We start from the raw sequence: 17,083 nt of genomic DNA on the forward strand, positions 1-17,083 counted from the left end.
CTATATGTGAAGATGTGTGTGTGTGTGTGTGTGTGTGTTTATGTGTATGATGTGTTTATACACCCATACCCACAAAGAGGTTTCACACATCATACTCAACAGTAGTACTTGATGTAGCTACATTCTTTTTGGAGTTGGTTTTAGAACTTTTTTTTTTTTGCATATACAATTGAATTCTAACAACTGAATCTGCTTTCTCCTCCCTTCAGATGCATATTAGAGCTAATCTAGTGATGTAACAGATTGTGAGATATGGGATTGATTGACTCTCAGTCACCTCTTTGTGTTGATGCTAGCTTGAATGCAAAGTATAGCTTGTGGTGGATCCAATGTACACTTACACATTCAATTTGTATTCTGCTTCTCTGTTGATTTTCTGTATTTTGATGTTAGCGTATGACTTTCACAGCTATTAAAAATCCTGAACTGCATCCCAAAAAACCCCCACAGCGCCTTATTAAAATTTCGAGATACTATTAAATTGGGAGAGAACTTAAAAGCAGATTTTCTGACAGTTTAACTAGGAGGTTATTCTAAGATGAGGGAAATGTCTATAACGAGCTATTTCCATCTAAATTTCCTTATATAGGAATCCTTTCTCTAGTCTTTATATCCAGTTGTAGGTTGATCAGTTTTACTGTATACTTCTAATGGATATATCTAGCATGATATAGTATTTAAGGTATTGGAGTGGCATTGGGGAGACTAATACACCTCAGTGATAGAAACTGTCTGGGTGGCTTTGGCCAGTCTGACTCAGCCCAACCTCACAGGATTGTTGTGGGTAGAAATAAGAGAAGGGACTACTATGTAGGCTGCCTTAGACTCCTCTATGAAAGGGAAATAAATTGAACAAATAAAGAAAAATAAATACCCTATTGAAGTTGTTGGCACCCTGTGTTCTTGAATGCAGAGGACACACCAGGAGATCTCACTAGTAAGAATCTCTGAGGCTTATTTACTCAAGAAGCTTTTATTCTATTTTTGTAACAAAAAAAAAATATAACTACTGGATAATAGTTTGAGGAAAACAATCTTGCACAGAAAGCAGTAGTTCTGATCTGATTGGTGTTTACCTTTTTATGAACTGAAAACAAAAAAATAGACAACTGAGATTCTAAATTGCGCATTATATCATTTATTCTCCAGGGACAGTAAAAGCATTTGTTTTATTTTTGTCTGACTGCTGTGAACGCTACAAAGAATAGCACTGAAGCTTGGCTACTTACTTTTTTTAAACTATTCATTTTATACTTCTCAGACAGATTTTTCCCTGGGGTGAAACAAAGGTTAACTGAAATTTCCTCTGTTGTGTACCTGAACGAATCAGCAGTTTGAGAAGGAAATCCCATTGATGGGCAAAGAGAGTGACAGGCTCTATTTAAAGAATTCCCCCGACTGTGTGGTAGACCAACCATGCCATGAATTTAACTGTTCCTGTGGTCCCCAAACTTGTACCTACTAAAAGAGAGAGAGAGAGAGAGAGAGAGAGAGAGAGAGAGAGAGAGAGAGAGAGAGATTACTTTGTTCTCCAAATGTTATGCTAAGTTCTGAAAAATACCAACTATTGATACTTGTGTGTAAACATTACTACCTGTTTACAAAACCTAACTTATCAAGAGCTTCATGTTTTGAAAATGCAAAATAAATGAAAACAAAACAAGGAGTGTCTGTAATCATTTCTTTGATATATTTTTCATTTTGCAAGTTGTGACACATTTCTAAAGTGCAACATTTTACAAATATGTGTATATTTGGCATCAACAGATAGTACCGTTCTTTCATATAATATTTCCTGCAGACATATTGAAATGGAGGCTTAGCTTAATAAAAATTACCGTAATACATAGAGGAATATGTAGTAGAAATGCAACTGACTGCTTGATATATAGTCTTCAGTTGGATTAAATTATAATTCCTGCATGTTTGGATTAAATAATATTATTTTCTGAATAGATATTAAATTCTAACTGCGCTCTGTTATAGCCCTCAAAAATATAACCATCAGGCAGCATAAGATTGTTTAAAAAATTGTTCCTTCTTTTTGTAATTTAATAAAAATTAGTAGTCATTCTACCAATATTAACACTTGAAATGATTTCATTTCAAATTTTTAACTGAAGTGATCTCTTGCACTGATTATTTAAGATTGCAAAAAAAAAGTAGCAAAACAAGATAACCCTACTTAAAGAAGAATTTGTCATTAACACTTTAAAGAATTTGCAAAATCCCTTACATTGGGGATGAGATTCTCAGAAATGTGTGATTGTTACAATAAAATTATGATTAAATGGGTCTTTCCAGAAACTACTTAAATCCTGCTATAGGAAATTTATGAAGCTCTTCAGTTTTTTTAAATAAGGTATTAAGAACGAATCCATTCCATCAGTAGATTAACTCTTTTATAGTTAATCAAATGCTTATTACCAGTTAAAGGGATCTTGGAATACTCTTAATATAAAAATTAATGTCAGAAGTTAATAGTTGGGAATGATAACTATCAGCAGTGGTTTTTATAGTTTTTATAATACCCTTGATCTGCAGGTATTTCTTCATGCTAAATTTTAAAGAAGAAGATGGATTCACAGTGTTGGATAAAGAGTTACCTTGCAACAGAAGGCAACAGAGAAAAAATTTAGAGAAGAAAACTTTCAGTGCTTTTTCCTGATCCCACCTTCCTCTTGTAACCCCAGACTCAAATCACTTTCTTTTATGGTCCTCAAAGATTCAGAGTACCTTTCTGTATATAAAAGTATACAGATTACTAAGTTATATTCTACACTATTCTGAGTCTCGGCCTACTTTTAGTACAAAATACTGTTTGGTTTGAAATCTACAAGTGCAGAAAACCAAATATTGTCCTTTGGGGGAAAAAAACTATACAAAGTAAATCCATAAAGATTTTACTTCAGTTTTTAATTAGCTATATCTTCATTAAAGTTCTAATACAACAAAAAGAATTGGTTAGATTGATTAATTAATGTTAGAGAATACCATAATCTTGTATACCAGAAAAAATATATCCTCTGATTTCTTGCAACTGCGTAATGAATATTTGTGAAACAAATATTGTAAAACAGGCAGGAACCCATCTTTTTAAAAGATACTTCAACTTTTAAACATAAAAAGCTTTTAGAGCCTGTCCAGGACTTCACTGTCTGATCTCAGAAAATCAAGACCATTTTAGACCTGCTGAGGCTGGAAGGTGGGGTGGGAGACCACAAGGGAATTACTGGATTGTAGATTAGTTTACGAAGGTAGTGGGAAGCCATTTCTATTGCCAACAAAACTGCATAACTATGTCCATGAAGTCACAAGGAGTTAAGACTATGGTAGTCGACTTGGCAGGCCAGAATCCTATTAACAATGCTTTGCATAGACTCAACAGCACAAATCAGAATGCAGTCTTCAATGTACTGAATAGACTATACAACATATCCCAACTAAATCTTTTTGGGTATATATTTAATAAGAATCATTGTAAAAGTAATTCTAAAAATACAGAGTTATCAGACATGGTCCTATATACTTACAAAAAATTTCCCAAATATTTGTATGCATCTTAATTGCTTAACAACCTGTTTCATTCAAGATTTGATGCAAATATAATACATCTGATAAAATTTGGAGAACATACAACTGTGATGGAACAAACAGCATATACAGAACACAAGAAGCTTAGCTAAATTCAAGCATGCATACATGCAAACATGATTCAGCAAGGCAAATATAGTTGTTTATAGTATAGTTTTTAAGGGGGTTTAATTGTTTAAAAACACTATAAATCACTCAGAGTATAGAGAGGAAACAAATCAGCGACTAAATATTTACGTTTTTCAAGCAGATCCTTTCCCTCCTTTTTTCTTGCATATTCATAAACAACAATAACAATACAGTAGATACTTTAGCATCAAGCTCAAATATCTAAATTTTAATATTATAAAAATCATTCAGTGTACTTTGCAAATTATTTTCAGCATTAATTCTAGAATTTAAGCAACTCTGTTCATTTAAACCTCACAAATCATATTTAACACTGACATAAAATTTTTGACAGATTTAAATTAATCATTATGGTATTAGTTATCAGTTCCTATTGTATAAATATCATTGCACTTGGTTATTATTTATATTCTATGATGTAATAAAAGACATGTTTTTTAAAAAACCAACAATGTTGAATAAGTAGTGCAGTTATTTAAGCCACTGTAGAAGCATGTATTTTTGGCTTGCTATCATTTTTTTTTCCTTTTTTGGACAATAAAAGAAAACAGTAATAAAGCTATTTGAACCAATAATACTTTATTCACTTAAAATACTTTAACATAATGGATTTTATTTTTTACTTTGCAAAATGGGTTGGGATAAAGATTTAGAAATGGTTGCTAGTAATGTATTGTAAATGTAAGAAATACATGCCAGTAAAGACTAATCTCTGAGTTTTATTAGATAAGTGGTTTAGTGGATAAAGGGAATGCAATAGATATAATCTTCAGCATAATCAAATTTAGCAGTGCTTTTGACACAGTTCCACATGACATTCTCATAAAGAAACTAGTAAAATTTGATTGTAAATGCTTTAGAGAATAGCGTTTTGGATAGAAATGAACTTAATTGTTTAGAAAACTGGTCTATAAGCTACACAATTAATTCCAGCAAAGATCAAAAAGAGTTACAGAATAAAATACAGGTTGTAAAATGTGAGATAATGGAACAGCTGTGCCTGAGAAAGCCATGTTTGATGATAAACAGCATTGTTCATCAATGTAAAACTGCTGGGGGGGGGAGCAAACACTGCCCCCCATTAATCAGCAAATGTTTGATAGAAAGATGACATATATAAAATAGAAAGAAATAATAGCTATGGGTCATATCTTCAATTTATAGTTCAAGAACAAAAATTTTAAGATTTTTTTTTTTTTTGTATTCTTAAAGAAAAATGTAAATAAATTGTAGGACAATCAGGGAAAAGTTGACTAAGGCATGCCATTTAAAAAGGTAAGTCAACTTTGTTACATGGCATATTTCAGTACTTTGGTATGAATAATTGGATATTTAAAATTGTCAAGTTGTTTGTAGACATAGCTGTGTTTTTAAATGAAGGAGCAGCTGTCTTGGACCTGAGGGCTATATCTTTGTGGGCTGTGCTAGGGACTGCATAAGAAAAGCTGTGGGGTAGGACAAAAACTATTTTAATCTGAACTTGATTTGAATGTGTTTTACTTTAATTAAATTAATATAGCTATTTCCCATGGGAAAAATGATAAGGCATTTTTGCATCATCTTCTATAGTGTTAGTACTAATATGAAGACGAATGGTGGCAGAGGTAGGATAACAAAGGAAGCTGCATTTTCACAGAGCATATTATTTTTAATTTTGGAATGTGGAAACTCAATCCAATTGTTATTTTAAAACACTATGCAAATTCAGTGCCTATTATTCATGTTGGCTATATGCCATTGTTATCTTCGGGATGAATGGCAATAATCCTCTGGTATTATTGCTGGGGAGTAACAGCAGGCAATATCTATATTACCTGTGGTTTGGCATCTGGTCTGGGAAATAATGACCATTCACATTTGTTTACCCATATAGGCTAAATGTGATCCACTTATAAAAATGATTTAAAAATACTAGTATACTATGTATCTGTGTAAATAGGGTCCACACATGTTACACTAATTTTGCACCAATTGGATATGGTTATCAGAGCAATTCTGAGTTCTTTTTAAAGCCCTTATGTTCACTTTTTAAAGATTTAAACAATTTGGGGATATATAGAAGACTGTTTTCCCTTGTATTCACTTCCTTTTAAACTTTTAAACGGGATATACAGAAGACTGCCTTCAATTGTATGATCCTTCTGTAAAGATCAACTAAGAGGCCCTTTTTTGAGTGCCAGTCAAGGGTCTTCTTATTGGTGTTCTCCTGGATGTGGAGCTGTTTTCTTTGGCACTATGAAAGAGCATTTTGTACAAGCTTTCAAATATCCTTGAAAATCCATTTGTTCCATCTGACTTTCTCTAAGAGGGTTTTTATAACACTAATTCCTGAGTCATGGTGTTTCCTTATTATACTGGATTCTTACATTTTTATTCATTCATTATATCTCAACTGGATTCATCTTTTGTTGGATGCTGCCAGTTATATATGTGTTCCAAAAGGCAATCTATAAAGATTTTAGATAAATATTTGTGTTATACTATAAACAATGAAGAGCTTCTTATAACTTGCACATTAATCAACCAACTGAAAGCTGGTATTTATCTGGTTGCGTTAATGAGAAATACATAGATTGCTAGGAAATAGTTACAGTGATTGCTTCCAAAGGTTTACTTTAAAAAGAAATACTGAATTGACAAAGCATATTATGTCAAATGTGTAGAATAATATCAAACATCTGACGTGTCCATGTTAGAACCATCCAAATGATAATTGATATTCCAGTTAAATTTTTATGTTACAAAATATTTTCAGTAACTCTTGAAAGTCACTGGACATTCATTGTAAAATTTATTTTATTCTGTCATTAAGATTCTGGTGCAGTGAAGCTTTTGATGTGCTATTAAAGCAGAATATATGCCTTAAAATACTATTTTAGTATTAAAACACTATATATATTGTCCCAAAATACATTGCTTATGATTATTATTAATTATTAATGTATATGCCACCTATCTCACCAGATTAGATACTGTGTAGATAAAATAGGTAAAATCTGTAATTTTCTTTCATTAACTTGCTCCTAATAAGACAAATCCTATAGTTCCTCAAATCAATGTCAACTGTTTCCAAATAATTGTTTTGCAGGAGAAGATAGAACAGGATGGACCATCAGTGATAAAGACTTACAGGTACATTAGTGCAATATTGCATTTTGTGTATTTTGTATTATTAATGTCCTTTCATTACTGGAAAAATAAATCATGAACACTTCTGAGGATTCTTGTATGGTCCGCCCAAAGCAGCAGGTGAGCACATGGATGTGGATCCCACCTTGCGTGAGCAGTGGGCAAGTGCGTGCAGGCATACTCCATTGGCAAATGGAGCTGTGCGCATAACAGGTTTGCCTGCCACACAATCAAAATCATCCCCCCCCCCATGCCAGTCCACAAAGCTGGAAAGGTTGGGGAACTCTGTTATAGAAGATATGTTATATAATTGTGTTAATTAGTGCTTTATGTAAGGTTTTATTCCTCGATATGTTTAATTTAAGTAATGTTGTGCTGTACGTAGAAGACTGATCTCACCTAGTTGCCCTGTTTTCTGTAAACTGTTTTCTGTCCAAGCTGAAACTTCCAGGCAAGCTTCCATAATAGAGCTACCTAACATGTTCTATAATAATACCATCCATTCTTGGATTATGAAGGTATGCATCTTGCCCACTATCATAATTGGGCAATTAAATTGAATACTTAATAAGTAATTAAGTATTTAAACTACTTAAAATCCATCTGGCCACAATGCCATTGTGTTCTCAAAATTCATCTTAGGTTTATTTAATCATCCATGCCTCTGTTCTTCCCAGGATTTATAAAGAGCTGCGATCAGCACAGTGCTGACATCATGTCACATATCTCTAGATTATAATTTGTGATGGTTACATATCAGAAGGAAGAGAATGGAATCCTGGGGATCAGGACCTAACCATAAGGATGCTACAATGGTCATAAGTGTCCAAAACAGTCATAAGTCACTTTTTTCAGTGCCGTTGTCATTTTGAACGGTCACTAAATGAACTGTTGTAAGTTGAAGATTACCTATAATCTTTCTACAAATTCTTACTAAACATAACATGCTCCTTCAAGCATCATTTTGATCTTGGAAACTGATCTTTCAGGTTGGTGGCATAAAGTCCAAAGTGTTTGTGAATCAGATGGTCCTCAAAGTGCAGATCTATTCACCCTTCAAAAAAGGTCTGCTGGGCAATTAACTAAGGAACTCCAAGCATTGAAATGGGCAGTTTATAACATAAATGTCGTAGCAAATGCAGTGCAATGATGGAAAAAAAATATATTTGCTGTTAACAAATGCTTCTCTAATGTATGCTTTGTTGATTTACTATGAGATTTATGCTGCCTGATCTTGTCATAAACTGAGTTGTTTCAGTGCTTGGAGTTCTCAGCTTTCTGAGTTTCTTGTAGTCAGGAAGTTCAGAATAGATATTGTAAGTGGCTTTAAAAAAATTTTTTTGCTATTCCTTAGCAAAAAGTGCAGCTTTGCCAAAATGGTCAGTCCTTTCACCTAGTAAATTCTCCAGAACACTGAGGAATTATTTGGCTGTAGTCACTCTTGAGAATATTCTCAACAGATCTCTCATTCCTGCATAGATGGACTGCCATAATGAACCCAGTTTTCTTTAGGAATTGATCAATTCCAAGCCACAAGAATTATTCTCCAGTGATTGGTTCTGATCCTTCCTTTACAGCTCTCATTCATTCATTCATTCATTCATTCATTCAGATTTCTAGACTACTTCTCAGACAATTAGGTCTCAACGCTGTTTATAACAACACTTATTAAAATATAATAACAAAGCAGAAAATGTAAGAAGTGTGAAATATATTCATTAAAGGAATGATAGAGTCAAATTAAACAAAACCATCAAGTGGTATTTATGAGAAAGATCTGGTGAAAAGATAGGTCTTTGAAACAATCCATTAGGAAACAACCCAACTTAATGAATTTCAAGACATGGAGCCTACACTGAGAGCATAGGCTGCACTGCAGAGAACACGAATCCACAAGCCTCTGTAAGATGGCCAGTCTTGGCAAAGGTATATCTGAGTATATCTCAGAACATCCCTACAAGTTAAAGTGAAACTACCATACTAAGCCCCTAATTCCTGGAAATGATCCAGAACACCTTGGCAGATGATATAAAATATCTCAGAAAGATCAAGCAGAATCAATGAAGTTGGCCTTCCTTTGCCTGTTGCAGAAAGTAATATATTAGCCATGGCTGATTCTATTCACAAATTAAGGTCGGAATCCAGATTGAAAGAATAACGTTTTTACAATAGGTCAGTTCATTACTATTATGTTATACCCCTTGCAAAGTCTGAGACATCTACTGCCATTTCTAATCAATTTGAACAAGCCAAACAAGCTGCATTATACTGTAAAGGTAAGCAGTACAAAATCTGTTTCTCAAGCTCTTTTTTGCCTATCATGGCTATCCTAAAAATGCTCCATCAATAATTGGAAGTACTCTACAGAATAACATGAGTTGCTGTTAATAGTTTAATTATTTTCCTTAATCACCACATAGAAGAATTTTTTTTAAAAAAAAACCCAAAACTTTCACATAAAATTTCAAACAGTGGCATGGGTTGTAGCAATGTAAGCTGAGAGAGATGGGAAAAAGGCAGAAAAGCTGATGGAGGGATCTTCTGCTTCATTACAGGTGAATTTTCTTGCAGATTTCATACACACACACGCACTCACACACAAGCACGTACACAGACCTACAAACCTGCTATTGCTCACTCCACTTAGGAGTTCTGCTTGACTGGTCTGGTAGCAAGTTGAATGGCAGAATGTCTAGAATAAACTAACATCTACCCAAATGTGGCAACTGCTTTTTTTTTTCTTGCTTCCGGTCATGGTTTCAAGGCAGTGATGCAATCCTGAACCTATTTCTTCCCTTTAAAAAAATTCATAGCTAGTAAGATTTTTTAGTGAGAATTTATTATTTATGTGGGTGATGCAGAATAGTCAATGGCAGTAATGGGCACCTACTGACTTTCTAATACAAAAGACTACAGTTGATAGTGACCATGTTATTTAATTAGAGGAGCACATACTGAGCCAGGTATTAGGGCTTAAAACTAAAGGTCAAGGAACTGTGTGCACAGATGTAAGATGCAAGTGGTGTGTAATAAGAAATCAGAGCATTAACTCGAACCATGGAATATCAGAATTATATGGAACTTTGAAAGAGAGCAGGATATGGAAATATAGAATAATACTTTCGTTACTTGAGAAAAGTCAAGTTTTTCATATTTGAAAAAATATATCCTTGGTTTTTTTCTTAAAGTCATAGTCTAGCTTTTGATTTTCAGTTTTATTTGAATATTAAGGTATATTGACCGAGTTGTAAATTTCTGATCTAAGTGTAAAAATCAAGGATGTTTTTTTTTGTTGGCAGTACGGTAGATGTTTTTTCATGGCATTTTATGCATGCAGGTAATTTAATAATATCTTTTCTACATTCATTGGTAAATTAGTTATTTTCCCAATTAAATTAAATGTATTTTGTAAAAGATGCCACTATTAAATAATATTGACAAGAGTTTTAGAAAAAAGTAACTTCTAAAACCTGCTTTGAAAAGGACGTGATACCTGCAAAAATATTTACTTATTTATAGATGGGAAGCCTATCTTGATTCTAGAGAGGTGTATATGTATAAGAACTATAAAAATAAACATCTTTCTTTTAAAAAAATCAATATCTTAAACTTGATCGTTGTAAAAGCTTAGGGTGGCAGAACATTAAGCTTTCAGCTTCTAATAAAATTCTTTTGTTTCCTCAGGCACAGATTGGTAATTATGTTTCAATGCGACATAACAACAGATACTACACAGTGGACAAAAACGTCACTTGCAGAAATTGTGATAAACGAGGTCATTTATCAAAAAATTGTCCTACCCCAAAGGTAAATGTAGTATTTCAATTTGTTTTATTGCTAGCTGATGACTTTCAGACTTTAAAGTACTGGTCTGAAATAGTTTTACTGGCTGGCATTTTGAGAAAGGAAAAAAAAGAAAAGAATTTCCATACTCTCAACTGCAGTGGCAGTTTAGGCCCAAGGAACATTTTCTGTTAATTTCTTTGCCTTGTGGATCCTATCCTGGAGATTAATCAGAAGGTATTAGGAGCATGATTCCCTTGTAAGAGAGGAGATGGAGTATTTGAAGTTGGTGCTTTCTTCAGTGGCTCTCAGCAATATAATCCAATCAAGAGAGACCCAGTGGCCCATGCTGAGGATTACCACCTGCTCGCTGAAGATTTCTTTTCTCTTTCCCTCACTTTAGTGAATGAGTGGACAGAACAATAGGGCTTGTGAGAAAGTGAGATACAGGCATGCATCCTATAATTAGTCCCCACTCTGCCGTCACTGGGGAAGCAAATGGTAAAACACAGCTTTATACCTTGTACTGCACATACCTTGCACACACATTCTATTTTTATATCCGCGCCTTAGAAGAAAAAAATGTTGACTCAGCTGATGAGAGAATTCTTGCTAGAGAATACAGAATCCATAGTATTGTGCATAATGACCAGCAACCCAATGTAGTAATTTTTACCAGAATAATAGCAAAGATTTATGTGTTTAAATATCTTTGGAATAGATTTAAGCAGTAGATTTATATTTTATTCGTTTTATTCTCATTGGCTGAAAATTGACAGGTGTAAACTTTCACTATGAGTACAAAACACTGATATCATTAATACCATAAGACATTTAAAGAACAGCCACAAAAAATTAAATAATGTGGCAAATTGAGTGGTGAGCAGAATATGTAGACCGTTGCAAAATGATAGGACAATCCATTGGCATAATCAGCTATTGGGAGTTTTCCTGATTGCTATTAGATACAATTTCATGTGTTCTTGTCACAGAAAGGTATTCCAAAACAGGTTAGCACAAATGAAAAATCTCTCTTTGAAGCATTACAACAATTGGGATCCTTGGCATGGCTTATGCCTGACCTCACTGCTTTGACAGTTGACCCTGCTATCTCTGTGGGCGTGAGCAGGTTATGCCATTGCACTTCACTAGCAGTTTCAGTGGAAGTGTTATCTCTATATCCATATATATGTGTGTCAGCTGGTTCTAGCTTTCAAAGATTTGGTGTAAGGTTTGCAAAGAACATGGCTGCTTTAATGCTTTGAAGGAAGGTGCTTCAGTCACAGCAATGCACTTTGCAAACCGCTTCTTTCAAGTGATTTCTATAGTACTATTACCTAAAATAACAGCTGGGGGGCTTCTGGGAGTTGAATTCCATGCATCTTAAAGTTGCCCAGTTTGAGGTCTAAGTAACTACTTTTTTTTCAAGCAGATGGATCTTGGTGGAATTTTGGGAAGGACCCTTTATTGTGTCTAGCAGTACTGGAGATGATTTTATTCATTAGCTACTGATTGTTCATCTTCTGCTCTTTATTTATTGTACTGTTGTTTTGTTTTACCTTATGTTTTAATTATTATTTGAGGGCTTCCTTGTGTAGGCAATGCATGAGATTATGAAATAGTAAAGTAGGTCTTAAGCCAAGGACTTAGAAATTCCCTGAGAATATAAATGGAAGCGCCTTGTTTATTTTACTTAATTTAAATTCCTCTGATTCTATAACCATTTGATTATTTTTGTTTCTTTGCATTTATTTTGCAGAAAATTCCACCCTGTTGTCTTTGTGCACAGAGAGGTCACCTACAAAACAGCTGTCCAGCACGATTTTGTTTAAATTGTTGTTTGCCAGGACACTGCTCTAGAGAGTGCCCTGAGAAAATGTACTGGAAAAAACACTGTAACCGCTGTGATATGAGAGGTCATTATGCAGATGTGAGTACATTGTTAACAGAAACTACCCAGTGATTCTTTTTTTTTTCCCCTCTTTCTCTCCCTCCCCCCCAGAATGACTTTTGCTTATAGTCTGCATTCGTGTTTATACATTGCTGATCCCTTAGCATATATTTGTCCGAAGACACAGTTAGATGTACAGAATTAGTATTTTCTGCATCCTAAATATGTGTAAAAAGAATGAAAAAGAATGCAAAAATAGAAATTCAAAAGAATTGCCAATAAATACTGGAGTGCTAAATTATTGTTTGCAATTTTTTTTTATTTCCAAAATACATTGATTTCTATGAAAGAGCATACTCTATAAGTCATTAAAAGAAGTCTTGACCTGGCGTTTATTTTTATTATCAACAGAAATTATTTCAAATTATATAAAATTTATAGACATACTTATTCTTTATGAATATAAGAAATGCAGTTTGCCTTTCTTGCATATTACTAACTATAGAAAAACTTGCAAAAACACAATACATGCATTGTATTTTAAAATGATTACAGATTTAATATAGAGACCAAGAGACTAAATTTCACTACGAGAACATAATAAATAGCACACCTGCCATCCCATTCTTCCCAGTGGGAATAATACTAGCATTTTTTAAGCAGTTGTTTTACAGATTATTAAGTATATATGATTTAAAACATTCAGAATGCAATAATAATAAAGCTGATGAGAAAATAATCTAATTATTATCTTCATTTTTTACTCAGGGTCCATATTATTTAGTTTTATATGGCATATAATTACATTATTCCAACAGATCTCTGACCAGAAACAAATAATGCTGAGGAAGTTAATAGATGCCATTTATTTACATATCTCATCAAAATTCATAGCAAAAGTTGGTTGCCATGTGATATTCAGCAGCCAGGCCTTTGTAGCACAGATTTGCCAGATAAACAGCTTGCATATTCTTTTCTAAAAACCATGTGCTAAGAAAAGCCGATTAGCAGTTTGTGTGTGTGTGTATGTGTGTTTGTGTTTTCATAGTCTCAGTTTGTAATTTTTTCTTATAATCACAATTGAGAAGATTAGGTGCTGTTCACGATACTGATGTTCAGTCATTTATCTCTGGAAATTTAGCCACACGTATACATTTTCAAGTCTATCTTTATATTGGAGATTCTGAAATATTTCCTTTAAAATACAAAGTATATATATTGTATCATATGTTCAGATTAATTTATTTTTCAGTTTCTCTGATAAAGTATGAAAAGTTAACCTATATAATAAGGTTGATTAAAGGGAATATAATTTTTTTTTTTACAAACATGAAATTGGTGAATGTTGTTTTTTAAAAACATAAAATTGACTTTTTTTATTATGCTATACTTTGGAAGAGAGGATAGATATAGTGTAAAGATTTCCTAATATAGGAAAATAGTAAAAACTATGTAAGTTCTTGTGAAGATAGGCACTCAAAACGGATGATTCAATGCAAAATTAGAGCATAATTTTCAAATGCTGTTTTTCATTTGCCCTTTTCATTAAAAATGAATCCTTCTTTGATCTTCTCTCGTTTTCATTATGCCACTTAGGCATCCTTGAGTAGCTTTCCTTTATCTTGTGCATTATACTGCAGTTACTCATGGAAGTCCGTCCCATTATCATATATGATTGCAGCACCTGCCCTTTGAAATAGCATCCTCTCCAAGATTCATCTGGCACTCACTCACTCTGCAGGTATTCCAAAAATCCTTGAAAACCTGGCTTTGCTTCTAGGCTGGAGTGGATGGGTGTCAAATTCTCTTGGTTTTCTTTTTCTGGTGTGTTGGGTTTGTTTCTCAAGACATATATTTGATAATTACCTTATCAATAAATAAGATGCGCTTAAACTGATAAGACTTGTTCCCAACTTGTAATCACCTTGATGATAGGATCCTAGTCCCAGTCATCTGGTACTTTAATAATCTTTGTGGGATTTTTCAAGAAATAACAGATACTCAGCAAGTTCTTTATTTTTAATATTTAATTATGAGTGAATGAAATCTGAACTCATTCAGCAGATGTAGATGCTCTATCAACTTTAGTCACAATCTTGCCTCTTCAATTTGCTTTCAGTTTACTGTTCCCCCCACCTTTCATACTGAACTGTTTAAATCCTTTTTATTATTAGCACTTTTTCCCAAACTCAAATACTGTAATATTGTTTTCTTTTCACATCTTATGTTATTTAGATTTTTTTTTTCAGAATTTCTGTCCAAGTACATCTTTTCCAATTAGGGTTTCATGTCACTGAATTTTAGGTATTGCTGCTGTATTAAAATCTACTTCCTTGAAATCTAAATAATGTATTTACTGATATGCTTAGATATAGTTTTCCATAAAATCAAGTACTCCAGTGCTGCCTGGTCATTATTTCCATATCATTAACAAAAATGCTTTTCATTGGTTAGAATCACGTCAAGGAGAGTTGATCCCCTTGTGCCTTGTGATGGAGAAAGCTGTTAGCCAGGCCAGTCAAAATTTCCTAGTGAGACCAGTCTTGGCAGAGATTGCTTTCTAACAGATGTCAATGCAATTAAAAATCCCTTCACACCTCTCTAAAAGATCTGCAGTTTCCTTAAAAAAAAACAACACAATCCACACCTACTTTGTTGGTTGATCGTAATAGACATTAACCATTATTTTGTCCCTTCCTCCACTTATTTTAACTAGAATTTACCAATAGTTTCCCCAATTTTCCTACTTTTCTAAACACGTAATTTAAGTAATCACTGTAGTTCATCTTTTGCCTTCTCCCTCCCCCTTTCTGTTTATTTTGAACAAGTTTCATCCTTCACTGCCAAACTATGCTAATTATGGGATCAAAAATCAAATTTTATTTGTATAGTATTTAGTCCATAACAAACCAAATATGAGTCATCTCATAATATCTTATATTCATTAGATTATATTTATCCTCTTGCATTAAAAGTTACAAATTTTATTGCTATATTTTCAATAGGAATTTGCCAGTTCTTTCTTGATTTTTAAATTAGTTTTACTAGCTTTTTTCAGTGACATATAAATTGTTTCTACATCTGGGCTTTGCCACCAACACCAACTAATCAAACTCAGTATACTTTCTGGAAAATTATTTAAAACTATGCATGCAAAATTAAATTAATTCAAACACTATTTTTAATTCCTCTCCAAAACAACATGATGATGGATCTATTTGAAAGCATGCATTATAAGAATATAACAGGATAAAAAATGGAAAAAAAATATGAAATGAATGATAGAATTTCCAGAGAGTAATACATAGGAAATGTTTGGAAAGTGCATGTCTTCCAGACAGTATATATTTCCTTCTTAATATTTATAAGCATATTTATTTGAGAACAAAATCTATTATTTCAGTAACATTTGCAAAAATAGTCTTGCAGCGTTTCATAGCATTTAATGCATTAATTGTTGATGAGATTATTACTTGTCTGAAAATAAACAAAATGAAATCTCAGATTTAATTGAATGTATATAACAAATTTTCTAAAAATCAGATGCATTTAATTTTAATTCAGCATTCCAAACATTCAGATATATTTATCTTCTGTTTTAAGATTTTGTTGGTCAAAATATTGTAACATTATTTTCACTTTTTGGCTTGGATCCAAAAGTGCCTTTATACTCACAAAAGAACTGTTGTACCCACAAAAGGACTGTTCTTCTTAGCTGAAGAGTGCAAGTTGGGAAAAGTGAACCTAAAAATAGAAAGGATCTTCTACGCATACAACATCTTTTTCAGAATTCTTCACATGCTCTTTCACAAGATCCTATTGGTTTCCTAGGCTTTGTCTGGACTCATGTTCTAATACAAGCTCCATTACTTTGTGGGATCACACAGAGAAGAGTGTTTCTTGAGCACTGCTCAAATAACATAATTTTTGCTTCACCCTTATGGTTATTTGGATCTTTTGCTTAGATGTTTGTAGCTGTGACTACCTGATTTATATTACTTAGCTGGGTAATTTTCTGTGAGAATCTGTTCTGGTTGCTTTATAATCCGCTCCTAAGCTCTGTATTTGATTTTTGCATAATGTGGGCATCAATATAATTCTGGGGTCTCCAACATGGTGCCTGAAGTACTCTTGCCAATGTGCCAATATAATCCTTTATTCCCTTGTCTCCTCTCCTTGCTTGACTTTAGTTCTTTTCTTATGAGAAACTGCAGTGCAAAGTACCAGACTCTCCCTATTTCCCAAAATTCCTCCGTATCCCAAATGAGCCCATAAACTTTTGAGACAATAAAAATGATTAACAGGTATGTTCACCTGCCCAGAGAAGAAAGAGATATAAGCAAAGGGAATGGGAAAGGCAAGTAACCATGCTCATAAATCTGGTAAGTACTTCTAGCGCTGTAATATTTTCTGAATGGAGAAGCCCATCCAGTATCTATTTTATAAGAGCAACCACAACATGTTTTGAACAATCCTGATGTGCTTACCAGCCCCAAAAGATTGGAGACCCTTATTACAATCTAATATGCAAATGTTAGTGACCTAGGCAAATGGAAA

General features: G+C 33.4%; 1 protein-coding gene across 2 annotated transcripts in view; it reads left to right on the top strand.

Moving 5' to 3' along the window:
* Positions 1-17,083, top strand: part of ZCCHC7 (zinc finger CCHC-type containing 7) — a 152,283-nt gene that overhangs the window by 88,102 nt on the left and 47,098 nt on the right. For both annotated transcript variants that reach the window (XM_039344816.1, XM_039344817.1), the window contains 3 exons: positions 6,812-6,855; positions 10,537-10,659; positions 12,395-12,565. In XM_039344816.1, coding sequence (XP_039200750.1) covers positions 6,812-6,855; positions 10,537-10,659; positions 12,395-12,565 — 338 coding nt within the window. The remainder of the gene's footprint in view (positions 1-6,811; positions 6,856-10,536; positions 10,660-12,394; positions 12,566-17,083) is intronic.

Source organism: Crotalus tigris, unplaced genomic scaffold (assembly GCF_016545835.1).
Source record: "Crotalus tigris isolate CLP2741 ecotype Arizona unplaced genomic scaffold, ASM1654583v1 scf7180000017939.2460400, whole genome shotgun sequence".
Taxonomy (NCBI): domain Eukaryota; kingdom Metazoa; phylum Chordata; class Lepidosauria; order Squamata; family Viperidae; genus Crotalus; species Crotalus tigris.